General features: G+C 39.3%; 1 protein-coding gene across 1 annotated transcript; it reads right to left on the bottom strand.

Moving 5' to 3' along the window:
* Nucleotides 1–17: 17 nt before the first annotated feature.
* Nucleotides 18–26,337, bottom strand: CDS1 (CDP-diacylglycerol synthase 1). The gene is made up of 13 exons (XM_015832392.1): nt 26,126–26,337; nt 17,937–18,064; nt 17,394–17,490; nt 16,955–17,052; nt 16,380–16,519; nt 14,419–14,477; nt 13,228–13,310; nt 10,802–10,889; nt 7,989–8,057; nt 5,839–5,991; nt 3,990–4,109; nt 3,250–3,353; nt 18–439 (listed from the first exon to the last, which is right to left on the bottom strand). The coding sequence occupies exons 1-13, from the start codon at nt 26,201–26,203 to the stop codon at nt 310–312; spliced, it is 1,347 nt and encodes a 448-aa protein (XP_015687878.1). The 5' UTR covers nt 26,204–26,337; the 3' UTR covers nt 18–309.
* Nucleotides 26,338–26,767: the final 430 nt, after the last annotated feature.

The raw sequence follows: 26,767 nt of genomic DNA, 5'->3' as shown, positions 1-26,767 counted from the left end.
CTAATTGTTTCTTTTAACTTTTATTTACTAGGAGCAGGTGCATCATTGCTCAGAACAGAACAGTTAAGACCAAAGCAAGACGTCTCATTCCATTCATTCGAGAATATAAATTATTGCAAAAAACATGCGGTTGGTTAAAGAGAAACTTAAAAATCTTGCATGGCATCCCGGGTGTTCACAGTATTCTCCGTAAACAGTCATATCTTTGGACACAGGCTGGCTTGATTCCCACACGCCTCTCTCTCTCTCCGCAGAAGCAGAACTGGGGTCCCAGCGGGGCTTCCCTTGGTAGTCCACCGTTCAGTCCTCCTATCCCCTCAAGGATGGCTGGAGGAGTCCTTTCTCAATGAGGTGTGATTTCAAAGTTTTATAAATGTTCAATTGCTCCTCTGGCTGGAGTACCAAGAGTTGGTTCAGCAATTTGCTGGGATTCGGACCTCTGGTGATTACATTGAAGAAGACGACATTTCAATCTGCAGTGCCACTTTTCTATGTGCTTGTTTAATGTGTGTTAGCGATTATAAAAACAATACAGCAATAAAAAAAAGAAACACCCCCCCAAGTGCAAAGATGGCAAAACTAGGCCGCAGCAAAAACATGCCTCTTCCTCAGAAGGATCCATCCCCTTGCTTGCCAAAGGCCTGATGATGAAGAATCTGGCCTTCAAAGCACTCCAAAATACCAGGAGGATCTCGGGAATTTCATCCCAGAGGGCGGGTGCTGTAACACAGAGGCTGTGCTGCTGGAGTCCCAATATGCGGCACCTTTTTAACTGAAGAGATCCAGAGCACAACAACTCTGCTGGATCAAAGCCACCGGGTAGATACGAGGATCCGTCAAGTAGCTGACCCTAAGCCACGTAGGGCTTTAGAGCCAACAACCAGAATTTTGAGTTGCACCCAGAAGCAACTGGCAACCTGTAGGAGTCTGGCAAGTAGAGGTGGCAATGCCCCTCTGTTCCTGAACACTGCCTGTACTTGGTACACTCTGAGCCAACTGAAGCTTTTGAGCAGTCTTCAAGAATAGCCCCATGTAGAGTGCATTGCAAAATCTAGCTGTGAGGCGGCCTGGGTTTTTCATTCAGTCATTTTTGTGTAATGTTTTTTTTATCCTAAGCAGTGTGTGCGCTGGAAGCAAAATAAGCACTTCCACAGTTTTGCGAGGGACAGAAGCAAAAAAGGCAAATTTCAACTGATCACCATTGCTGAAGATGTGATTTCGGACGTGCTGCCTCTTAGCACTTCATAACCTACTGACCACAAGGAGCAGCGGGGGGGGGACGGACAATACGCCAACAATAAGTCCTGCATTTCATCTGTACATCTAATTCCTTCCCGCTCCTTGCTTATTTGATTGTTAATCTCAGGGTTCCTTCCTTCCTGCTTTTGTTTTCTAGCCTGCATCCACGAGAGCTCTCCTCTTGGACTATATCCTCCCGGTGGGATAGAATTAGCTGAGCATTAGGCTTTTCTGACTACCCCATGGGCTTCCTGTGAATAAATCTTTCTGTTTAGATTACAAAACCTGCCTCTGTAATCCTTACTTAGGTTGGATCCTGTTCTCCAGGAACACAAAGTACTTCCTCTAACAATAGCAAGCCTACTTCCCCATTAGAAATAGCTGCCAGGGAATTTGCTATTAGATAACTAGAGAATTTTGCCATCTAAAGCATAAATGGCTGACTCCTCTTGCATGGCTGACCAAGCACTAATACAGATTCCGCATGAGAGGATGCTTTGCCATCAGAGCTCTGCATTTCTCAGTTCTGCTCAGATGAACCCCTAATTCATCTCTGCTTTGCTTCCCTGTTTCAAATGCCACTGGAATAGTGATTTTAGGTGATAAGGAAGGTAACGGGTGGGACCCAGGACTTTTGCTAAATACAGGTAGTCCTCAACTTACAACCGTTCACTTAGTGACCGTTCAAAGTTGCAACGGCACTGGAAAAAAGCGACTTACGACCGTTTTTCACACTTACGATCGTTACAGCCTCCCCCGTGGTCACATGATCAAAATTCAGGTGCTTGGCAAGTGCTTCACATTTATGACGGCTGCCGTGTCCCGGGGGGGTGTCATGTGACCAGCATTTGCAACGTTCGGATCAGCCAAGTCAATGGGGAATCCAGATTCACTTGACAGCTGGTACTAATTTAACAAATGCAGTGATTCGCTTAACAAGTGTGGCAAAAATGTCGTAAAATGGGGCAAACCCACTTAACAAAGGTTTCACTTAGCAACATAAATGTTGGGCTCAATTGTGGTCATAACTCGAGGACTACCTGTGTTTTACACAATGTTCAAGACAAGTGAAAATAAGCGATTCTAATTATATACCATGGCAATCCTTCCTTATTTAGAGGTAATACAAAATACTATGAAATGAAGAAATTGCTTGCACTGCTACCCTTATCTATACTTTCTATTTTTAGCCTGAACACAGAAACAATACATCCTCTCTGTGCCTGCCTTAGATATCATTTTATAGGCAAAGACTACTGGGCCTTCGGTTTCTAATTGCTGACACATTCAGGAACTCACAAAAGACTGATGCAGCCTCTTTTGCAAAAATAATGCTGAGCTTTCCTTAGCAAAATTAAAGAGTCTCATTCCATTCCTCTAAAAAGGCTGCTTGTTGTGCTATATTTTTATTTCAGCTCAAAATGTTTAAGGTATTATTATTTTTAAGAGCAGAAAGTGATTAAACTTTGAGGATGAGAAGAATCGACAGGGCCAACTATAAAGCTATACAGCCCTTTTAGCAAACAGTACTCAGAACACACTGGCAACAATGCAGCTCCCACAGTGGGGCAACACAACATTAGCAGGTTGTCAGGAAGCAGGCCGACAGCTGATTCAGTGGATGGAAACGGCTATGGTTAGTCTCTGGAAGATAAACCATTTCCATTTCCAATCACATTGCCAGTTTTTCCTGGCAATTTTTTTCAGATTTTCTGGTGTTGGGGGTTAATAGATGAGAATTAAAGAGTTTGCTTTCTCCAAAACCTGGCCATTTGATTGGGGTTCAACACCCTATTCTCAGAAAACTCGGGTGCAAAAATGAGGTGCTGGGGAACCACGTGCAGCTTCCCAGCTGCAGTGTCACCCATTTTGGAGTCCAAAGGAATGGTTTAATTAGCTTCTTTGCTCTCAACACCAGTCTGACACAGCCCGGCGTTTGAGACAAGGCTGATACAAAAGCATTTGTGTTTTTCCCGAGAAACTCTACAATGACAACTTGCAGAAACATACCTTATGAAACTGGTAATGTAGACATGTACAAAAGTAGCCATCAAGTACTGACAATCAAAACGATCCATTATTCCACCGTGGCCAGGAATAGTATCAGCAAAATCCTTAAAGAGAAATGGATGTCCCTATATTAAGTATTTGAGTACAGTTAGAACCGTTTAGTAGGACTATCAACCAATTGAACGTTATCACAGTGAAACTCTGATCTGGCAGATCTCAGTAGAATGGACAATGCATAGCATTCCAACCAGTAATTTGCACAAGTGTGTGGTGGTGATGTCATTATGCAAATTACATAATTTGTAGCAATCTTGTCATTTGCATAATGACATACAAGTGACATTATTTTGGATTGACTTGGGCAATTTGCATAATGTTTTTATGCAAATTACATTATTTTGTATCCATTTATGTCATTTGCATAATGAGGCCATCAGACAAAAGGCATAAATTGATACAAGTGGCCTAACTTGCATAATGATCTCATTACCCAAATAACATAAATTGCTATGTTTGCATGTTTTTGTATTGAACAGACTTTTGTGAATATGACACATCTCTTTCCCCTCTAAATCATTAAACATTATGAGGTTTCATTGTTGCTGTCTTTTAAACTAATGAGAAGAAAGTTCACTATCACTGCAGTAGTCAATTAATAATAGTTTATTATCTTTAGCAACTGAAGAAACATTTTTTTTAAATGTGTACTTGCAAAAAGCCACAGTAGGTTATGCACTCACCTTGATTTTGAAAGCTCTTTTGAATCCACTAGCAAAAAACCCTCCAAATGGCCCAATTAAAGATGCAAATGTTGACAGAGCAAAGCTGTGCATCTGGAATGGATACATCGTCACAGTTTCCTGCAATAAGACATAAGTGTTAATTTTTAATCGGCATTTATTTGACATTAACACAGAGAAAATTAGTCCTAAATTTAAGCATATTAAAGGATTAAAAGCTTTCCAGCAAAATTGACAACTTAATTGTACAAACAAGAAATACCCCTGGCAGCCATAGTAAAAGGTGAAGTAAAGGTTGGAGATATGTCATCCACAGAAGTTCATATGATCCTTTTCTGTTATGAAAAGGGTAAATGAATCCTCTTTTGAGGCTAGCTTAGGCCAGAAGAAGTATGATTTCACCCAAGCCGTGTTGCTGAATGATGAGTTCTTTCCTCATTGGCCTCAGCATCAGCAAGTTAATCTACCCAGGCATAGAAGCGAGCAAAGTAACTGAAGCTCTGTCCAGCAGAAGAAAGATGTGTGTGATCAGAGACTTGGACCAGAAGTATACTCTTGTTATTTAAATGAAAGGCATGTAATTGGGCATTCTAGCAGCAAGAAAGTTCTCAAGGTGGTAGAAAGTCCTTCTCAAACCCAGAGGACAATCCACAGAATGGGTTTGTTTCACATCTTGCTATCAAAGTGCAAAATGGACCTTTCTTTCTGCCTATTCTGCCATACTGGGTCAAATGAGGTTCTAACCCTCTGCCAAGGATAGAGGAGTGTCATAAAAGGGAAAAAAAACCTAAAAGTAAAGGTTTCCCTTGTTCAGTCATGTCCAACTCTAGGGAGCAGTGTTCATGTCCGTTTCTTAACCAAGAGAGCCAGCGGTGTCCAAAGACACTTCCGTGGTCAGGTGGCCAGAAAGACTGAACGCCGGGACACACAGAACACGGTTACCTTCCCACTGAAGTGGGACCTGTTTTATCTACTCACATTTGAAACTGCTAAGTAGCCAGGAATAACAGGCACTCAACCCGTTGTGCAGCACTCGGGTTTCAAACCTGGACTGTTAGCTTTCCAGCTGAGAAGCTCAGCATTTTTACCCTCTGAGCCACTGCGTTTTTCTTCATAAAAGAAAAACTGAACAGTGATTTTCTATGTGATATATTCTTGTACCTGTGGGAACTACGGTGAAATGCTTGTTCCTAACGTTATTTTATTCGTTCTAACAAGCTAACCGGAAGGAGAGCTGGGCATTTTTTAATTTTATTTTATTTATTTATTTTTGAAAATTTTATAAAATTTTACAATATAAATCCCCCCCTCCCCACAAACCCAACCCTCCATCCCTCCCCCCCCACTTCCCAGAGCCAATCACAGGATTAACAATAAAATAATCATAATCTAACTAACATTAATCAACTATTAATCTAACAAATCTATAACTTCCTTTAACTCTCTTTTAAAACAAATATACAATTATTAAGTACCATAATATTAACATAATTTTAAATATTAAAAATCAGAAATTCATTCAAAAACCAAATGATATTTTTTGGTTCCATATTTAATCTCAATATAATCAATCCATCTTCTCCAAACCGATATATATCTTTCTTGTGAGTAATCCTTCACATAAGCTAGGCATTTTAGATACTTTAGCCCAGGGGTGTCAAACTGCCGGCCTGCAGGCCGGATACAACGTAATGAAACTGCGCCCGCTCCATTGCCGGCAATGGCAAAAAAAGTCACGACACATCATGTGACATTGAGAGTTTGACACCCCCCGCTTTAGCCCCTTTTTGTAGCCAATTTTCGGAATGCTTAAGATCTAGCTTTTCTTTAAGGGCTTAGCTTTACGTACCTTTCTCAGAACAACTTGAAGCAACGGCGGTAAGGAGTACTTCTTTAGCTGGAAAAGTTCTGATGGTTCACATTCTGTGACAAACCTGTTAGTTTCGCTGTTGTATTCCACAGGACATACGAAGTACTGGTATTGTGCCAGGAGATGCGCGACCTGAAAGGACAACAGAGATCCTTATATGTTGCTGATTAAGGGCTTCCTGTAGAGTTGGGGTGTAATTATGAACTTCTCCAATCCTCCACCAAGCCTTTATAATCAGTGTTTCTCAACCTTGACAATTTTAAGGCATGTGGACTTCAACTCCCAGAATTCCACAGCCAGCATTGCTGGCTGTGGAATTCTGGGAGTTGAAGTCCACATGCCTTAAAATTGTCAAGGTTGAGAAACACTGCTTTATATCCTCTGAAATTAGGTAAATGGTGGCTGGAAAAAAAAGCTTGGGAGGAAGAGACACAACTTGGCTAGGCTGGCTGGCTTTTAACCTGTCACTCTTGATAACTTTTGATTTCTACCAAACCATTACTCAACTATTATTACCAAACTATTACCAAAATTAAGCAAAATGCCCACACATTTGCAATACTGAATGCTGGCGTACAGACTAAGAAGAGGCCTTGTCTCCTTCTAAGTCAATTCTTAAAAGTATCTGTCCTTTTAGGATTTATATCAGGGTAGACTGTCTATAAATCTTGCAACCAAGGGAAATCACCCACTATCTCACATTGTCCTTTGTACCAACAATTAGGACAACATAAATCTTATTCCATGAGCCACCCAGGAACAGCGAGAACACCTGATGGATTCGGTTTATTATTCAAAACCAGCTGTTCTTCCTTATCCCTGTTTATGGCTGCAGAACTCCATTTGGAAATATCAAGAACAATATTAAAGATCTGTCCAATGCATATCATCCAGCTATAAATTATATTGAATTATGTTACTACGGGAAAATGCTATCATTGCAGAGCAGTGCATACGTCAGGGGTGTCAAACTCAATTTCATTGAGGGCCGCATCAGCATTGCGGTTGCCCTCGGGGGGCCAGGTGTGTGTGGTCAGGGTGGGTGTAGCCTACTGGGTGGGCGTGGGTGGAGTGGGTGTGGCCTACTGGGTGGGCGTGGCCAGCTCTATATCGTTCGCGTCAAGGGTGCCTGTGGGGGCCTGGGCAGGAGTGGGACAGATCTGAGGGTCTCTGGCAGAAGGGGGTGGGACCAGGGCAAGCGCCAAGGCATGGTCCATTTCTTCATTCCTCACAAAGGGTGACACCTCCCCAGCATGCACCCAGGGGACGGGGCCGACACAGCAGGGGCTGGTTTCTCGCTGTTTCTAGACGGCCTTGTGGAGCTAAGACTGAAAGCGTTTCAGCATAGATGGCCACCACCAAATTGTACATTGGCTCCCGGATGGCCTGGGCCAGGGCCAAGGCAGCAGGGGCCGTTCCCTCACTGTTTCCAGGATGGCTTCGCGGGCCACATGAAACCACTTTGCGGGCCGCATCCGGCCCCCGGGCCTTGTGTTTGACATGTCTGGCATAAGTAATAATCCCAACCATGTGCTTAAACTTTTAGTTTCTGACTTGAGGCCGATCAGTAAAAATAATTAGGGTTGCTAGCAAAGTTAAAGCTGCTTCAGTAGTGACCCACTGGCTATGAAACTGCTTTGAATTACACAAGGTCCTTACATTTTTAAGATTACTTCAATGTCTTTACTATATTGCAGCCTGCTTTTTTTAAATGGGTTTTGAATCTAAGTTTTATTTATCTTAATGAAACTTTTAATAGTTACATTAAATAACAGCTTACCATAATACATCTTATTTATATTCACAATACTCATCTGAGAGCCATGTCTTAAAAAAAATATCTAGAAATAATGTACATATTGTTCAGCTGGATGTGAGTTACTTCTCAGTTTCCACAATGATTTTTATTATGGTGGTTACAGAGGGTTACTAATATACATAGCATATTAATAACCACCCATTGTAATATCTGCCACCCGTAAACTTCAATAAGAATAGAGCATTAGGTTTTAACTTACTGTTTAATGCTTAAAGGCTACAGATTAGCAGCAATTCTAGTCTTTCATTCCAATTTCAATACCAGTACCAAATAATACAACAATAACAAAGAAGATACTGCATCCACTTACAATAAATCCAAATATGACTGTGATAAAGAAGCCACCAATGAAACCTTCCCAGGTCTTTTTGGGAGAGAGCTAATTAAAGAGAGAAAATAAGAAATTAAAAAGCAGCGTGTGGCACAAGACTCTTTTCTCTTCTGGCAAACATACTGCTACTCTAGAAAATGATGATTCATTTATTTTTGTCCAGGTTCCTTCCAAACAACATGAAAACTGAGACACAGTTATACAAAAATAGGTCACTTATTCCATGAAAGGTGGAACAATCTGTCAAGTGCAGGAAATCAGGAGTCCAGGCAGTTAAAATATATATATATATGACGAGTGGGACCTCGTCGAAACGTCGCCAAGATACTCTCAATCTTACACGGGAAAAGACCCGAATACGCCAAGACCTGCATACCTGTACCCATGAAAATCTACAAAAACATATATATATAACATCTTGTGAAATACATCCTATTAGCAATGTAATTGCTAACATGACCAAACAGGTGCCTCAACACGCCAAATAAGAATATATACAGTGATGCTTAAAAGTTTGTGAACACTTTTAAATTTTCAATATAACCTAAAACCTGACCTCTTCTCCACACAGGTTCTAAAACTAGATAAAGAGAATACAATTAAATAAGTGATTCAAAAACATTACATTTATTAATTTGAGAAAAATGATCCAAAGCTACATAACAGTATGTGGCAAAAGTATGTGAATCTCTAGAATTATCAGTTCATTTGAAGAGGAAAGTAGAGTTAGGTGTTTCAATCGGTGGGATAATAATCAGGTGTGAATGTGGGAGGTCCTGCTCTATTTAAAGGAGAGAATTCTGAGTAGTCTCTATCAAAATAAGATTGTTACAACACAGGTTTCTGGAAGTATATCGTGGCTTAAAAACAAAGGAGATTTCTGAGGAACTCTGAAAAACATCTTGTGAAAAACATCTAGCTAGAGAAATTTACAAAACTCTATCCAAAGAGTTTGGACTCCACCTGTCTTCTGTCAGGCAGTATATGTACAATAGAGGCAATCCAACATTACTATTTTCCTCCTCAGGTGTGTTTGACCCACCAAGATCACCCCAAAAATAAGGCATGTAAATAATCTGGGAGGTCTCAAAAAACCCCAGGATAATAACATCTAAGGCAGGGGTAGGCAACCTTGGCTCTTTTATGACTCGTGGACTTTAACTCCCAGAATTCCTGAGCCAGCCATGCTGAGGGGAAAGGGAGAATTTCCAAGCTGAGCCATGCTGGCTCAGGAATTCTGGGAGTTGAAGTCCACGAGTCATAAAAGAGCCAAGGTTGCCTACACCTGATCTAAGGAATTAAAGGCCTCTCTTACATTGGCAAACATTGGCGCTTATGACAGCACCATCAGTAGAACACTGAAGGACAATGGTGTGCATGATGGGGTTGCAAACAGAAAACTACATTTCAAAAACAGCATTGCTGGCCATCTACAGCATTGCTGGCCATGTGAATGATCACATGGATATGCCAGAAGGCTATTGGAAGAATGTTCTTTGAACGGAGGAGACCAAAATAGAACTTTTTGCCTTGAATGAAAAGCATTATGTTCGTCGAAAGACAAACACTGTATTCCAGCGTAAGAACCTTATCCCATCTGTGAAATATGGCGGTGGCAGTATCATAGTTCCGGCCTGCTTTGCTGCCTCCAGGCTAGGATGGCTTGCCATCATTGTTGGGATTTTGAATTCTAAATCATATCAGCCAATTTTACAGGAAAATGGCAGGGTATCTTTCCATGAACTGAAGCTCAAAAGAAAGCTAAGACTACGACCCAAAACTCAGAAATCATACAACGAAGGAAGAGTTAATGTTTTGGGCTAGAAGAAAGTTAATGTTTTGGGCTAGCTAAAATTTCTCAAAGCTAATATGCAGAATTTGAAATGTTCAGTTGAAGTTACTGATGTCCAAGTGGGCACAGAATTACTGAAAACAATGTACCTTTGCCACATGCAAATATATATAGCTTTGGATCATTTTCCTAAATGATAAAAAAAAACAAATCTAATGTTTTTCATTTGTTTGGTTAATTTATCTAGTTTTAGGACTTGTGTAGAGAATAAATCGTGTTTTAGGTTGTATTTATGTCAAAATATTGTAAATTCAAAAGGGTTCACAAACTATTAAGCATCACTGTACTGTCTGATTTGAGTAATGATATTTCTAGGAGGGTAGTAAGATTTACTTTTCTAGCAATCATAATTTGGTATGGAATGGTGGTAATATCAGTAAGAAATAAGGATACTTATATTTTTTATAATATACATATCCCGATCAACTATAAAAAATAGTATTTTTATACACAACCATAATCTTACTGCAGCAACTCTATTTCCACTTTGTGTCACTGTAATATGAAACAATCAGGCATAGAAAATAACTAGGAATAGAATAAATCAAGCAGTTTATAATCCAGTAGAATTATAACAATCAGAAGATAGTGTTATCCAGCTAATATGAATGTACTGTATGTTAGATTGCTAAACTAAGATTATAGTGTTAGAAATACAAGCACAAACTATTTTATTTGGCACTTTCACTGTCAGAAAAACACCCTTTATGTCTCTTACCAATTCTGACGGATTTCTAAAAGAACTTTATAAGGGATGCCTCTCAAATAATAAAGTATTTTTCAAAACCAGAGGTGGTTTCTGCATAGACTGGATGACTATGCAGAATGTCACTCAGATATCAAGCAATGTGAGAAAATACTGGAAGTGTTTAAAAAATTTCTCTGAACTAACTTGTAATCAATGTGCATATTTCAAACTATGTATTTTTACTCATTTTACCTTAATTAATGGTGTTCTGCCAAAGAAGAATCCAAATATATAAGCAGCAATATCATTGCAAATGACACTTGAGATTGGAACAAGAAACCTGCACAGCAAGGAGGGGAGGAAAAGTTAAATTATTTAAATTTAAAAAACCAGACCGTATTATCACCATAATGCCTTGATCTGTAATGTATACTTCAACAATACTGTGTCTACTAAATCACCAAGAACTGAACTCAGTTCAAGAGAGTCATTATCTTTTCGCCAAAGGGAATCTTATTTTCATTTTAATTTAAGAGCAGCTGTTGAACAAGAAAATGAGGTAGGCATAATGGTAGCCCAAACCAGTGAAACTATAGCCATTTGAATCAGGGAGAGTGATTTTCAATAATACATGGTTGCTACACTATATTCATCCATGAGTTTTCAACAAACAGATACTGTACTCCAAGCATCATTATACTCCCAAGTATCATTGGATATCATTGGATATCATTGTATATCCAAGTATCATTTTCAACAAGCAGATACTGTACTCTAAGTATCATATAATAGCAAGTGCTGCTACTATGTTGGTTGGATTTGTGAGGACTTTAGAAAAAGGTGCAGATCAAAAAAAAAAGTGTAGCGTTATCTTGCTTGTTATATTATACCAGGGGTGTCAAACTCACAACGTCATGTGACGTGTCGCAACGTATCGCGACTTTTTTCCCATTGCCGGCAATGGGATGGGCGCGGTTTCGGCATGACACATCCAGCCCGTGGGCCGGCAGTTTGACACCCCTGTGTTATACAATAAGCTTAACACAATAATGCTCATTAACGTTATGGTACAGTTAGCCCTTGACTTATAACCATTTGTTTAGTGACTATTTAAAGTTACAACAGCGCTGAAAAGAGACTTATGACCGATCCTTGCACTTATGACAGTTACAGCATCTCTATGGTCACGTGATCAAACTTTGGGCATGTATTTATGACAGTTGCAGCATTCCAGGTTCATATGATTGCTATTTGCAACCTTCCCAACTGGCTTCTGACAAGCAAAGTCAATGGAAGAAGCTGGATTCGCTTACTGACTGCATGATGCATTTAACCACTGCAATGATTCACTTGACAATCATGGCCACAAGGTGGTAAAATTGGGTGTGACTCACTTAACAACCATCTTTCTTAGCAATGGAAATCCTGGTCCTAATTGGGGTCAAGAACCACTTGTACTTATTTACTTCTTAATTTGCCATTTAACTCTTAGCATGAAACCCTATTTATCTCTGCATATATTCCCACGTACATTATATTCCTAAATCCTAAAGAATCCCATCTGCAGTTTTTTTGTACTCTTAAAAGTATCTCTTTAGCCACCATTTAGCCACCTTGGAGTTAGTTGGCTTCTGTTGCTAGGCGGCATCCTGCTTACTCTCAGTTCAACACTGCTGTCTGCTACTCTGAAGTGCTACCAATGCATAGGCTTAAGTGCATGGTGGCGAACCTATGGCATGCGTGCCACAGGTGGCACACAGAGCGCTCTCTGTGGGCAATGGCATGCATGCCCACAGAGAGCGCTCTGTGTGCCACCTGTGGCATGCATGCCATTGCCCCAGTCCTAGGCCTCTGTGTGCCACCTGTGGCATGCATGCCATTGCCCCAGTCCTAGGCCTTCAGCTGGGTTTTATAAAACCTTTTCGCTTTAGGCCTCTGCCGCCGTGTGCAAAAAAAAAAAAAAAAAGTTCAATCAATCAATTTCAACTTCTTGTGGGGAAAAAAAAAGATCTCGCAAAGTTGGAATTGACTGATTAAACTTTTTAGTCCCACCCAGTCTGCCATTACCACCGCAGCCACGCCCACCTGATGGGCCACGCCCACCTGATGGGCCATGTCCACCCAGCACCCAAGGATATATAAGTGGGTTTGGGTTGCAGTTTGGGCACTCGGTCTCTAAAAGATTTGCCATTGCTGGCTTAAGTTATCCTTCAATTGCCAGTGTGGGGAAAGGAAAGTGGCTGCTGGCTGGCTATAGGCTCTCAGTGTCTCTGATGGACATGGAGTGGCTGCCGGACTCTACTTTTCCTTTCAAGTATTCCATGGTTATTGGAATTCATGCCCAACCTTGTTTTGAAGCCAGTTGACACACTTTATCCATCTACACTTTATCCTGGTACCTGCTCACCTCTCTCTGCTCTCCCACAAGGCAAAACTAATCTTCTAATTCAAACCTACCCACACCAGATGAAAGCTTGATTATCATGACCAATTCTTATCAATCAGAGGACGAAGGATTTAACTGTGAAACTTTATAGCAGTATATTCTTGCTGAGAGATAAGAAAGGTCTCACTTCAAAACCATGAAGAACCCCTGAAAAATAGTAACGCTCCTTAGAGAGAGAATATAGATATAGATATATAAATACCCACATTTGCAAGAATTATTGTTCCCTTACCAGATCATGCCTTCAAACAGATTTTGGATGACAAGATGAGACTGAGTTACAGTGATCAGCAAAGTGACATGAGTCCATGCGAACTGGTAATAGTGTAATAACACAACAATTAGTTACAAAAGCAAAAAGATTTACAAGACAAGACAGTTATGAGAACAGACATCATCTATAACAATATTTATATCTTCCACTTGTTAATTAAAAATGTAAAAAATAACTTAATATGAATGGCATATAACGAAAATCATAATAATCAGTCTAGATGTATACACAATTCAGAACTGGAATATTAAAATGTTAATGATGTATGACAGGATGAAATCACGCTATGTAACTCTGAAAAATTGTGAGTTCTACAAATTATTAATTCTTAAAATGTGATCTCCAGAGAACTAGATAAAAAGTCCATTCAATGTGCTGGCTCTTGTAATACTTGTATAATGAAGTAACAATCTCAATATATTTAATGCTTGCTCAACTAACATAAAAGGTTTAGTTTCCATTTGCATTCTACCAATTACTTTGTTAGATTTGACCCAGATCTTTATTAATTTGATTTAGTGAAAATACTAAAAGAAATGTCTTTTCCAATATAAGCACATAACCTTCAGTTTCTGTTTCTAGAGAATTTTCAAACTCCTAACTTAATTGAAATGGCCATCAGTTAAAAATCATATTAGCTCTAAATAGGCTTGGACTAGATATTACCACACAAATAATCATTTAAGATTTTGTGTCTTTACTACCAGAGATAGGGTTAGGGTTACAAATCTTCAATTCCCCTGCAAAGCAGTGCTACGAGGAGATTTTCCAAGACAGCTCTTGCATTAATATACAATCACAGGATGCAAAAATTGTCAATTTCGTATTTAAATGTTCATTCAGAACATTTAGAATACAGGCAACTTTGCTGACTGAAGTCTATAGAAAATAGGAATCTTTCTTTGTGCTGAAAACATTGTAACATTCTTAGAATTATTGAATAATTAATGTTAGAATAATAAGAATCTGGGATTATTCACTACTAAAGATATCCCTACTGCAATCAACTAAAATGTGGAAATAATAACATGATGTAAATAATTTTGACCTGTGTCCATGAGTCTTTAAAATTTACTTTATGAACATTTCTATTACAAAAACAAAACATGTTTTAAAAAGCAACTGAGATACCGAAAGATTGATACATACCATATAAAACTGTAAGCGATAATGTCTCTTCACCAAACTCAACACAAACATACAAAATCCTATACAAATAAAGAAGACAGGTGTATGTTTTCCAGCATTGTTCTTTTTATGCTAAATAAATCATATCAAGTTCATCAGAAGAGCGTTCATTATTAGTCCATTTGTACTAAGAGCCCACACTGCAATCTATAAATATTTTGAATAAATACATTCAATACTGTGTTGTTTCCATCATGACACACAAAAAACATGTATATGTATTTGTGTCATTTGAATCATGATGTATGTGATGTCACTTGTCACCATCCAAGTTTTTTTCCCCTTCAGGCATTCACTAGGTCAGTTTACACACTATATAATTTAAGATAAACCGCATGATTTGCAGTATGAAAACTGTAAGCAAAGATCCCATTTCTCAAGTTCTGCTAATTAATATCTGCAAATGTAACTACTGTATTCTGATTCAAGGAAGTCTTTAAAACACCGTGGCACAAATTAATTTATAATTTATTGCATCTGAAAAACTAACCTGTTTGCGTCAAATACTTTTTAAATAGAAGTCCTAGCTAATTGTCTAGCTTTGCAGAAAATAATTTGTTTTAAAACCAATATTTCTAGATTGTTCTTCACCTTAAGCAGGTGAGTCAGTTAATTAAGGAATTTCTATAAATCATCTTCTGAAACTATAATTATGTCCCCTATTAAAAACGCAAATTCTATGTAACATTCATTCTTCTTTATCTGTTAATAAAGCTCTGCAAATTAACATACACCTTGATGATCTGTACACCATGCAAGTTTGGTAGGGAAAGGCACATGAAAGGGCAGCTTCTATCTATCATATATAAGCGGTGAATGCTCCAACACTGGAAGTTTTTAAGAAGAGACCAGACAGCCATTTGTCCGAAATGGTATAGGGTTTCCTGCCTGAGCAGGGGGTTGGACTAGATGACCTTCAAGGTCCCTTCCAACTTTACTACTACTACTACTACTACTACTACTACTACTACTACTACTACTACTACTACTATTATTATTATTATTATTATCTACTACCCAAAATGCCCTAGATTAGAATCTCTGCAGCTACTAATGCACATTACATTTACAAAGCAGGAATGCAATTTTTGAAAATATGCAATATAACTCTGCCCTCTGCCTGCTATGTGATCTAGAGAATTTCTTCTTCCTGGAAAATGTTAGCGCCCTTGCTACCTAAACACAGTTTGAAATTAAATGGAGAGGAAACTAAAGAAACCTGACAAAGCGTTGTCCTGACATGTTCCTCTTAGAGTTTTATTCTTCAAGAACCCATATAAAATACATAATAGAAAAAACGATTACTTACTTCTATTATTATTACAATGCTACTGTTAAATTTATGCTCTCAGGACTAAACAAAGATTGCCATGTCTTTTCTGATCCATACTCCAATATCAGAGCTAATCTATAGTGTAAATCTTCATTAAGAATAGATGACAGAAAGAGTAACAAAAAGATTTGATAAGTCTACAATATTCACTGTAACTCTTGGATATGTATTTCATATTACTTTCTTTTTAGTCTTCAAACACTATGGAGCTATGCCAAGTATTCAAAGTGTGTTTCACAAAGCATGTTGTTGCAAACAAAGAGAATCTCCTTAAAGACCAAGACATTCTCCAGGAAGCCTTGTGAAAGCAGTTGCAAAAGCTATTTTGGATTTTCTGCCAGCAAAACGTTTTATGTGCACCTGCATACAGAAATGTCCTTGGAAAACGCCCATAGCCACTGCTTATGTCAACTCACTTTGCAACACATTGCTATGAATGTTCTCCATTCTCCCTAGTAGATGTATTAAGGCCATATACAGTATAAGGGCCACATTTTCTATTTTGAAGAAGAGTACCAGAAGTGGAAGGTTCAACAGGTTACAACAAAGCACACAAAATACATTGACTACTGAGGAGCTTTATTATTACCTGCCAGATAAAGTGTAAAAGATATAAATCGGTGGTAGCGAATTAGGAATTGAAGTTGTTCTCGTCTCTGAACAAAAGTAGCAAAGTAATCTGCTACTGTCTCACCGTAAAAGAAATAGTTCACACATAACAAGAAATACCTGCAACATACATTATAGAATAATTACTTTGTGAGATCTATACATATTACATATAACTTGATAGAATCAAAACATTCACTCAATTTAATAAAACCCAAATAAACTGATACTTTAAAACACACCCTACAACTGATGGAGGGTTGTCTAAAATAGTCATATTTTGCCCTATGAAGAATACAATCATTTAAATTAGTGTTATTTGGTATTTATAATTTGGAACACTTTATTAATTCAATTAAGTTGATTTTATCCCACTGTTGAGGGGTTCTCAATAGGGTTCAGTTTACATGCATTTTGAATGGAAGCAACACACAGTGTTTGGGAGCAGAATCATTAAATTCTAGGTTGATATTTTTTCTTAGAAAGCAACCATGATAAAAAAAAAAGAAGTTTGGAATCAGAGCTAAAGTTTAAAAAAATCCAGTCGTTACGTACCAGCTTAATGTTCTAAACCACGGTAAGTCATAAGATCGATAAACTCTGTAACCTATAGTGATGATTTCATGAAAGCACTTGACTTGTATGGTTAAGACCTGAAATAATGGAAAGGGGTAACAGAAGTTCTAACACAGGGTTTTCCAGAAGCATGAGAGATTATAAAATATTCATATGCTGTCCTTTCTGGAATTTGTCTTAACTAAATGAAACTGAATTGTCCTTCTGCTCTTATAGAGAACCATATTATTCCAACAAAACCACAGGAATTCTGAAAATTGCCCATTCATTAATTCTGAAAATTGCCCATTCATTGCAACATTGTAAGGCACCTCTTGTGCATGAACATCTTCATTCATTTTTGTTATAATTAATCCTTGGATTGTGACTTTTATAGTTCCACCTAGAATTACATGAAATGTTGAGCTATAAAACTTACAAGCAGCATCAGCATAAATGATCCCATGTATATAATAAGGGAGAAACCTGAAATCATTGCTAAAGTTAAAATTCCACGAATCCACCAGTTCTTCCATCTGAAAAAGGGGAAAAAAAGTTGGTTTTACAAACTCTTATAATGTTTAGCTAATCAGTAACATTACAAACAATGAAAGTTTTGAATACAGGAATTTCTTAAAAATAAATTCAACTTCAACATGAGAACTGACAACATACATCTATCAGAAATAGGTCTACTTGTATTCAATGATCATACTTCTAAGGAAATAACCACAGGATTCAGGCAGTCGTTCTGTGGGTAAGATACATATGTGAAGTAAAACTACAGTGCATTAGAAATGTTTAACTAACTCAACATTTGTACGTAAAAGAGTGGTCTGAACTTTGTTAACATGCCCACTTCCATTTAAATGGTTGCTGAAGACCCTTCTAAACAACTTATTCAAAAGCAAACTTTGCATATAGCATGTGACAAATATTAAGTTTAAGTTAATATCACTCCAGGTGCATCTGTCCCTCATACCTGGAAGATAAGCCAGAAAGAGCCTTTTTAAAAAATTTTGGAGTGCTGTCTTTTGCTGGAACAACTTCAGGAACTTCTAAAACATTTCTGAGGTCCAGTTCACCAATTTTTTCATTTTCATCTATATCCTAAAACACAAAGTGCAAGATGGAAACATAATATTTAGCAATCTAAGCACATACATACCAGAGTTTTATTTGTACAGCCAAATAAAACTGCAAGTATAACTAACATAGCTGCTTTGCCCCCAAAAACAGAAAGGATGCAATTAGATCTCCAAACTATTTAAACTGACATAGGTAATGCTGTTTTCTTCTCATTTGGAGACTGACTATAGCAGTTAACAGTTTCAGTATAAAATCTTAACTGCTCACAGAATTAGGCTTTCTGGAACCTGGGACTTTGTATATACATCCTTGACCCATCAACATATAGTTGTAAGATTTGTTGTGGGAATCAGTAAGTTAACACATTAGAGACAGAAATAACATGTGCTATTTTAATACTATATAAGAATAACAGAAAATGACTATGAATACCTAGTTAGACAACTTTAAAATATTCTCTCAAGGCATGATTTTAAGGCTTCACACATTATTTCCAAATGCATAAAAGCTTCTTTCAATAAAGCAGCTAAAAGAAGTCCATAAAAGTGTATTTTAGGTTGCAACTGTAGCATGTCGAAATGTTCTAAAACAAGCAACCATGACTCTTTTATTTCTTTCTTCATTCAGTGATTTTTCTAAGGTGCCCCATGCCCAATGGATTGTGGGCAATAAAAAACATAACAGCAATATAATTAAAACAAACAAACAAAGTAAAATCTTATTGAAAAGTACCAAACCAAACTAAAAGGCAACATGGCCCTTTTGCTCAGCTTGAGCCAATGGCATAATAAAATAAAACTGTTTAACTGCTTATTGTGTAAAGGCGTTCCTAAATTATCATGTTAGAAACAAAATGTTCACATTTAAAATTTTCATACATATCAAAACTGAACATAAATCTCAGGTACAGTTTTAATCAACAATAAAAAACATGAAAATTGGCATGTTTGTTAAATCAACTATTCATTTCTTCAGAATACCTTGAGTTATGTTTTTATGCAAAGAATAAGTCACATGGTTTATCAACAACTAATAATGGTGTTTTAAATACTAAGATTGTTACCCTGAAATTCCAGATTTCCTTAACTTGAAGGAAAGTAAAGAAAGAAGCTATTTCATTATTCTGTTGTACATAGGCAAAATATGTAATTCTGTACTGAATTATACGTGTTCTTTTGAGATCTATATACTCCAGTGATGGCGAACCTTTTGGAGACCGAGTGCCCAAACTGCAACCCAAAACCCACTTATGCATCGTCGGGTGCCGGGTGGGTGTGGCCCATTGGGTGGGTGTGGCCCATTGGGTTGGCGTGGCTGCGGTGGTAACGGCAGAGTGGGTGGGACTAAAAAGTTCAATCAATCAATTCCAACTTTGCAAGATCTTTTTTTTTCCCCGCAAGAAGTTGAAATTGACTGATTGAACCTTTTTTTTTTTGTACACGGCGGTGGAGGCCTAAAGCAAAAAGGTTTTATAAAACCCAGCTGAAGGCCTAGGACTGGGGCGAGGGCACGCGTGCCCACAGAGAGGGCTCTGAGTGCCGCCTCTGGCACCCGTGCCATAGGTTCGCCACCACTGATATACTCCATAAGCCATGGTTTCTAATTGCACAGAGACTTTCTTAGCGAAGTATTGCAAAAACTCCACTCAGAAAAATAATTACCATTTGCTGCACTTTAGTATTTGCTATGCAAAAACCATATTTTAGCAATATTCACATAATTCCACTCTTATAATGTACTAGACAAGCTATGATCTGTTGGGTCAAAGTTTTAGAGCTATTTCCTTACCTGAATATAAAAACAGAAAGATCCTGGACAGGCAAAGGGAATGGGAACAACTTCTAACTTCCTGCCAGCTTCTCAATTGTCTTTCCTTGTAGGAAGTTGACAGGAATGTTAGAAATGAATATTACGTGGCTGTGACTGATTGCAGCGGCAAAAAGCACTGAAGCAGCCACAACTTTGCCAAATTTCAATTTCACAGAAGTCATGAGTCCCAGATTTTTGACAAATTCTCTAAATTAGGCCATTTGAGCTATGTTGCCTTATGATGCGCTGTTTCTAATTGATGATTACAAAAAAAATCAAACAAAAAAAACATCAAACAGACATCAAACAGAATTTTAACGGTATATAGATGTACTAATTAAAGTTTAAATCCAAAATCATACTCTTCCAGTGCTCCTTATCAGAACAAATTTCTTTCTAAAAAGCCTTGTGGGAACATTTTGTTGTAAGGAATTACACCGTCTCTTAACAACAAATAATCTTAACTTTTATAAATCAGGAATTGATTCCAAATGGGCCACATAAAAACATGTGTAATAAATTAAATAGAGTTATTTCTGGATGTAAATAGCCCAACTGATGCATCACCGTGCTAAAATGTTTGAATCAACATACCTCAAATCCACTAACTTAAAAGAATGAGTACATAATCTGGAAGTCATTACTTCTGGGTAACTGAAATTTCAAGGATCTTCACACCAGTTGTAATTGCAAGGTTGTGACTGCTATAGGATCACCATAGGCACATAATCATCACTTCTGACACTCCCTTGCCAGCTTCCTACAAGCAAAATCAATGGGGATGTTGACAGGAATTCAGAATTCAGAAGTTCATCCTATTCCCATTGGGGTTTTTTTGTGTCCATCTATAGTTATTCTGTTTTATCAGTTAGATAAGGAAATATCTCTGAAAGGATAACCTAACAGGTAGTTGTCTAGTAACTAAGTAATATAATTAGTACTATTAATAGCAATTGAGAAATAGTTAAGAGCACAGACTAAATGGAGATGGGAAAATTTAAATGTTGTCCTATAGCTACATAGCAGTCAAGGAAAAATCACTAGATTTGTATCACCAAAGAAGATGTTTGATTAGATGCACTGCACTACTGGTTTCCTTGCATTAAATAAAGAGATAAAATGAACTCATCAGTATCACTTTCCAGCAAAAGGGGTATTGTTGTGAACATTTAGGTTTAGGAGGAGCCAGATAGGTAATCACAGAAGTGAGCAAACAAGGATCATGTACATCCTTTCATTTTTGCTAATTGACATTATGGGAGTAACTGATTCTCTTGATTAGTTGGAGTAGAGCTACAGTTGCAACAATAATGTTAAACTATAATAACAGAAAACCATGAAATCCTAATAGGTGATATACATAATTGAATTCAACTATTAAGTCATATTTTAAAGTTGCCAAAGATAATACAAACCCTGATTTGTTCTAGCACAAAATAATGTATCCGTTCACTGAAGTACAGTGGATTGGGCTTTATATAGGTAGACTGAAGTAAAATCCAGATTTACAGACAAGCATAACAGCATGGAGGGCAGCTTGACTCCCTCTTCTTTGTGGCAACCCCTGAGATATTGGAATTCAATTCACATTCAATGCTCAGTAGACTTCCAGAATATTCTGGAACCGTGAGAGCTGTCCAAAAGGTTCTAGAAGTGGCCAGAATTTTCTAAAACTTTCTGGAATCTTTTAGAACTTTCTGGGACTATCTGGTAGTATCCATAGAAGTATATAAGTACAGGTGCCTTAAACCACCATTTCAGTTTGTCTAATTGCTGAATAAGAGAATAATAATTAGAAATATTTGATTTAGATGGCATCAAGAGGTGCCTTGCACTCAGCAGATGCAGTTTACTATGTATTTGGACAATTTATTAAGACAAGAGTGAAAAAGTACTCCATAAAAGCATCTGATAAGATATGCGAGGCCTACAAATACTTCAGCATGCCTGCTGGGGATCAAGATAAGCCCTGGGTACCTCATTTCACATGCAAACACAGCAGCAAAACTCTTGAAGGTAAGATGAATTATTGTGCTCACTAGATGGAATTTCAGTGATTTATTACAATTTTAAAGAATTGCAATTAAGAAAATTTTCACTATTTTCAATGTTCTAGGAAAATACAGATTACAATATATATTGTGCCCTATGGTAATATAATCTTGCACAAAATTAGATGTGTGAAATACCATTTTTAAACATATGGTATATATATATATATATATAATTCTGCTATGTTTACAGGCTGGTACAAAGGAGAAAAGAGAGTAATGAAGTTTGCTATTCCAAGTATTTGGTGGAAACCAACTGACTACTCAAGCAACTGCTATTTCTGCATAGTGGACCCTTCCAAAAGTCAAACTGGCAAAAGTGCGCTTCCTATCATGTTATCCACACATTCCTTCATCCATCGCCCCGGTACCACACTCCAGGGACTGATCAGCCATCTTCAAGAGTGAGAAGCACATCAGACAGCGAGGAAAATATTGCACATATAGATTACAATTTCACAGATGCAGCTGAGCAGAAAAAGCCATACTTCCTCAATCAGAAAGACCTCAACTATCTGATCAGAGACCTTGGTCTTACCAAGTCCCATGCTGAGCTTTTGACATCTAGGTTCAAGGAGTGGAACTTGCTGGATGAAAGTGTGCATGTCACAGATCAGACAAAGTGTCACCAATTTTTTCCCAACTTCTTCAGTCGGCAAGATTGGCTGTGCTTCTGGAACAATGTGGCCAGTCTTTTCAAGGCTATAGGAATCACCTGCAACCTAAGTAAATGCCGCCATATTCATCCAGAAGCCTCAAAGCTGTGCTGCTTCATAATGGGGAAAAATACCCGTCTCTCCTTATGGTTCACTCTATGCACCTCAAAGAGGACTACACCAGTGGCAAGATGTTGCTGAGTGCCTTGAAGAATGATGACTATGGCTGGGAGATTATTGGAGACTTCAAAATGGTATCATTCCTGATGGGCCTCCAAGGCGGTTTCACAAAGTTTTCTTGTTTTTTGTGCCTCTGGATAGCCGGGACATTAAGGCACACTATCACAGAAGGGACTAGCCACATCGGACTGAGTTGTCTGTAGGGAAAAACAACATAAAGTGGGAGCCGCTGGTAGACCCTTAGAAGGTGCTGATACCACCACTGCACATCAGGTTAGTCTCATCAAACAATTTGTCACAACTCTAGACAAGGAGTCAGCAGCTTTCAAGACACCTTCAAGATCTCTTCCCACAACTGTCGGAGGCAAAAGTTAAAGCTGGTATCTTCGTCAGACCACAGATAAAGAAGATCATAGAGTGTGACAAATTCACCAAGACGCTGAACAGGATGGAGAAAGCAGCTTGGAACAATTTCGTTGTAGTGGTTCACGACTTTTTGGGCAATCGCAAGGCTGAAAACTATGAGCAGCTGGTTCAGACTCTCATAAAGAACTATGCCAAAATGGGATACAGAATGTCCTCCAAAATTCATATCCTTGATGCTTATCTTGACAAATTGAAGGAGAACATGGATGCTTGCTCCAAGCAACACAAATGCTTTCACCAGGATATACTGTCTGTCATGATTCCGACAGATGAAACTCTTCAAAAGAACTTCGAGGCATTATCTTAAAGAATCTTTATTCTGAGTAGCATAACATCGGCACTGCATAATCGAAGCCAAAAACTGAATTCCCCTCCCCTGCACACATAGTATCAAAGCACAATTCCCTCCTCCAATTAACAGTCATAAATCACATTCCCCAATTAGCTTGAAGCCTGGGCTTCCTCTCCAGCCCAGGGCTTTTCAACCAGTGGTACAGGTACCACCTGTGGTACATTGGCACCTGGCAGGTGGTACGCGACCAGCCTAGAAAAGTGGTAGCGGAGGAGGGGAATGAGCTGAATCAGTGGCAACACCGCACAAGCCTGAGCGAGAGATGGCTGGAGCTGCAGGGCTCTCAGGGCTCAGTGGAAGCGCCAGGATCAGCGCCAGGCTCCAGCTGGAAAGCAGCACTGATCCTGGCGCTTCTGCTGAGCCCAGAAGAAGCACCAATCAGCTGGAATGTTGCAGCATCTCCAGGGTCTTGTGATTTACATTCAGATGCTTGGCAACTGATTCATATTTATGACGGTCACAGTGTCCCAGGGTCATGTGAAGTGACCAAAACCTGCTGCAACCCCCCAGCAGATGGGGGGAATAAAATCCAAACACCCCCCCACCCCACCCCCGCTGCCAATCCTCAACAGAAATGCTCACAACAATGAAAACCTCAGACAGGAGGAAGAGCGCGGCCGGGCGGGCAGGCAGGTGTCTTGCTCGGCTGTGGCTTGGGGGGCACTTTTTTCAGTGCCACTGTAACTTCGAACAGTTACTAAGTGAACTGTTGTAAGTCAAGGACTATCTGTACTTTATCACTTTTTTCCTCTTTTTTTTGGTCATCAAGTTTTTGACCCCTTGCTAGGCGACTGGTGGTACTCGGACGTTGCCATATCCTAAAAGTGGCACAATGGGTGAAAAGGTTGAAAAGCCCTGCTCCAGCCAACCAATTCCTTATCAGCTCTGATTACAATAATCTTGTTTCTCACACTAGGTTTAGAGTTGTTATGTCTAGCTGGACTCTCGTTCACATCCCCCCTCCCAGCATCATCTAACTCTAAAAGCTTTAAGGTAAAAGATGGCCACATTTCCATCTGTTGTCAATGCAAAAACATCCAATGTTAGCAGCATTGACACTGCTGTTACCAAGGACAGTATAATGAAAACACGATGGGGGTACTATGTTTGGGGGCCTCTTTGAGAAAGCGATTTGCAATATAGCCGCAAATCTAGAAAATCTACTCATTCTGAACCCTTGAGTGGTTTTGACTGTCTTTGTGTATTTGCCTTGCAAGTATATATTGTTCTTTATCCAACTGCTTAAAAAGATAAAAAAATTTGCCTGTTTTGGAAATATGAAACTTTTGTAGGCTGTGGTCACAAAATCAAAGTTTGTGATGAATATATTATAGGCCAGTAGTGGTGAACCTATGGCACGGGTGCCAGAGGCGGCACTCGGAGGCCTCTCTGTGGGCACACGTGCCGTTGCCCCAGCCTTGCCTCCCCCCGTGACCCCCTCCTCTCCAGCAGCCCCCCTGAAAGAGACTCGTCCTCAAGCATGGCCCACATGGAGCAGCGCAGCCAAGAACATGGCAGCCAGGCAGCGTAGACAAGACTCTGCCCTCACATCCCATCATGCAGTTGATGCTGCAGGGCGCGGGCAGAGGGTGTGACAGCCGTAGCGCTGCTGGGCTGCCTGGGCGATCTGTGGCGGGCCCTGGAGGTGGTGAGTGGTCCTGTGAGCAGGTGTGGGGTGGGGGGGGGCAGAGCAGAGGCGGGGCAGGAGGGTGGAGTGGGGTGGGGCCAGTTTTTGGGCCCTCGGTCTCTAAAAGGTTCGCCATCACTGTTATAGGCTTTAGACATAAGCAATTTAAATATAAAATTTAGGAGCCAGGCACAAAAATTGTTTTACATAATAATTACAATCCATCCTCTCAAATAGTCACACAATTCAATGCAAAGGGTTCTCGGGTATTTTAAAATCACTTTTAAGGCTCTTAAAATGCTGTTTCCAGTCATGTTAGACTTTGAACAGTGCTTGTAACAGATAATATGTGCATACTGATAAATGGTAAGAAGAGAAAATGCAGTATCTTATGTTTTACCTCTTTCAGCTAGACAAAGTCCATAAATTAATAAGCCGTTTGCATCCTATAAGTCTGCCAATAAGGGGAGGAGTGATATATGAGCAGCCTCCTCCTATATAGGACGCAGACTGCAGGTAAGAGAGGAAATGGCCTCTTACCGCAGAAGTGGGAAAAGCAGAACTGCCACATTTTTTAAGCTTCACCAATTCCCATTTTACAGTAGAGTGATAACAAAGGCAATGAAAAATAGCAACCCTGATATCATACATTTGCTCCCTTAAAATTCATCAAATGCAGAAGGTCGGGGGGTGGGTGGGAAACTTCGTAAGAGGGAAGACATGGAAACGAACACCACCCCATTACATTACTCAAGCATATCTTGAAAAGTGACTCTGTAATTGACCGAAAGAGGAGACGGTGAAGAAATATGCATCATCGGTCCCTCCTCCTCCTTCAAAAAATGAAGGGAAGCTGCATTACAAGTCAAAGGAAGAAAAGGCTGCGGAAGCTGGATGAGAATCAGAGAAGAACCCATATTCTCTCTGGCTGCACACCTGGAGACAGGTAGAGAGAGACCCCGGAGGCTCATTCAGGCTTACCTTGTCACCAACGTTTTCGGTTTCGTGATCTCCGCCAGCTCCTCGCCTCCTGAGCTCCGACGACATTTCGGAAGACATTCAAGCAAGCAGCAAGGGCCCAAGGAAGCACTGTGAAGATGTGCAGGGTTGTCAAGCCTGTCTTAAGAGCCGAACTATGCCAGATTTTATTCCAAAGGTTAGGCCTCTAGTACATTTTTATATCCCGGATGCCACCTAGGAACGAACCTGTCGGCGATGAAAAAAAAAAAATCCGATTTCCTCTTTACGGAAGCAGAGCACCTGAAATCACTTCTCTGCTGCAAAAGAGTCTCTCTCTTGGGTTTTTTTTTTTTTTGCAGACTAAGCCTTAAGAGACAGCATTTTGGAAGGCGTCCTGAAGGTCTCTCCAGCTTTTCACATCCAAGTAGGAGGAGGGCCTCTCAAAATCGGAGAGGGGGGGGGGGAAACAAACCTTCATTCAATCCCCAAGAGTGTTTTGGTTTTTTTTGGCTAATCCTTCAAGGAAAAGGGAAAGAAGGCTGGCTACTTCCCACGGGGAAGGGTCAGGATTTTTTTATTTTTTTTTTCAAAAAAGATGAATCCGTGTAACCTTCCCTTCCATTCCAAAAGCTCTTTTATGGCAGGGACACTCACGGGGTGGGG

This window comes from Protobothrops mucrosquamatus, unplaced genomic scaffold (genome assembly GCF_001527695.2).
Source record: "Protobothrops mucrosquamatus isolate PMUCROS unplaced genomic scaffold, P.Mucros_1.0 scaffold3, whole genome shotgun sequence".
Taxonomy (NCBI): Eukaryota; Metazoa; Chordata; class Lepidosauria; order Squamata; family Viperidae; genus Protobothrops; species Protobothrops mucrosquamatus.
This window is presented reverse-complemented; position numbering and strand designations above follow the sequence as displayed.